General features: G+C 34.9%; 1 protein-coding gene across 7 annotated transcripts in view; it reads left to right on the plus strand.

Moving 5' to 3' along the window:
• The window catches only part of LOC107730968 (GRAM domain-containing protein 1B-like), a 53255-nt gene that overhangs the window by 19147 nt on the left and 32686 nt on the right, over window positions 1-1422 (plus strand). For 5 of the 7 annotated variants that reach the window (XR_001638733.1, XM_016541924.1, XM_016541925.1 and 2 more), the window contains exon 3: window positions 506-526. The exons of the other annotated variants lie outside the window; for them this stretch is intronic. Coding sequence is in view for 4 of the 5 variants with exons in the window: in XM_016541924.1 (XP_016397410.1) it covers window positions 506-526 (21 nt within the window). In the remaining variant the exon portion in view is untranslated. The remainder of the gene's footprint in view (window positions 1-505; window positions 527-1422) is intronic. 7 annotated transcript variants of the gene reach the window in all.

Below are 1422 nucleotides of genomic sequence, written 5' to 3' on the forward strand. Positions count from 1 at the left end.
GTAATATATTTAATATTAATATGTATTTTATTATAATATCTTTAATTTAATATTTTTATTTGTACGTAAATATTTTGCTTCTAAAGATGTACAGTAGACTGCGAGGCAGCTCAGTAGATTTTGAACTCTTGCTTTCATTTTCATATCATTGCATCTGTTGAAGGATTTCATTTGCAAGATAAAAGGTTAAGTTTTCCTCTTCAAGAAGAACAATGTATTTTATGAAAAAGTATGTTTTACAAAAGGAAATCATTTGAGAAATACTTTATGCCTGTCACAATGTGAGGCACATTACATTCTGGTCTGATTTGAAGTCAGTAATCGTTGCATAATCATTTCATATCCATCAGCACCTCATGTACAGGAGTAATTCACAGAACATCTCTTCTGCTATGTGGAGAAGCTTTACCACCCAACAGTTTTTTTTTTCATTTCTCTGCACTTATTCATACAGTTTTGTTTTTGTTTGTTTTCTGATATCTGTTCTTCCTCTCGTGCATGCTAGTCACACAAGAGACTGTCTAAAGTAAGCATCACTCTTTTCTGCTCTACTGTACCTCCACTCTGCCTGTGAGCCATCCCATTATGCTCTGCTTCACCTGTCTGTGCTAACCTAGTATACTAAACAAACTCTGTGTGAAGCTAGCTAGTAATGCCAAGTTAAATGTTTTGAAGTGTGTCTAATACACTATGAAAAAAGTTGTTAACTTGTAATTGACAACAAACTGTACCGAGGCAGCATCACACCAAAGCAGATTTCAGTTAACGATGCCACAGTAGAGACAAATTACTTGTGTCGCAGAGGCAGAAAAACATATATATATTAGTAAAACATCTCACACCTGACCTCTTACTCATGATAAACTTTCTTTCCAGTATGACAGACTAAACCTGATTAAAGTAAGAAATCAGTATTTGTGCCCTTGAGTCCTGACCCGTCCTGTGAGAAGAGTCTGCAGTAGAGAACTGTAGAGTCCCAATGCTCTGTCCAATGCTCTCATTACACATCTGTCTCCATTCTGCTGATGTTTGGAGTTAGAGAAAGAGAGTTTTGCAAAGATTGCTTTTAGGTCTTTTATTTGTATGTACCATAAAACTGTATCATAATCACTGCTAAGATTGTTTTGAGGTAGTTGTGATGTTGTAGATCAGTTCTTTATAAAATGTACAAAACGTTTAGCAACATTTTAAAGAAAAAAACGTTTCATTTAGTGTAATTACTGCCCCCTTGTGGTGGTCATACAGGAATGTGTAATGATACAAGCACCGATGAAATCTCATACACAAACAGAGCTTTCCCATAATCCTTTGTTTTATGATATACTCAAATGAAGTGCACTTATACCTGTGCTGATCAAACATTTTTGATAGCTGCTAGCTAGATAGATAGATAGATAGATAGATAGATAGATAGATAGATAG

The sequence above is a fragment of the Sinocyclocheilus rhinocerous genome, unplaced genomic scaffold (genome assembly GCF_001515625.1).
Source record: "Sinocyclocheilus rhinocerous isolate Xijiao unplaced genomic scaffold, SAMN03320098_v1.1 scaffold1330, whole genome shotgun sequence".
In the NCBI taxonomy this organism is placed as follows: Eukaryota; Metazoa; Chordata; class Actinopteri; order Cypriniformes; family Cyprinidae; genus Sinocyclocheilus; species Sinocyclocheilus rhinocerous.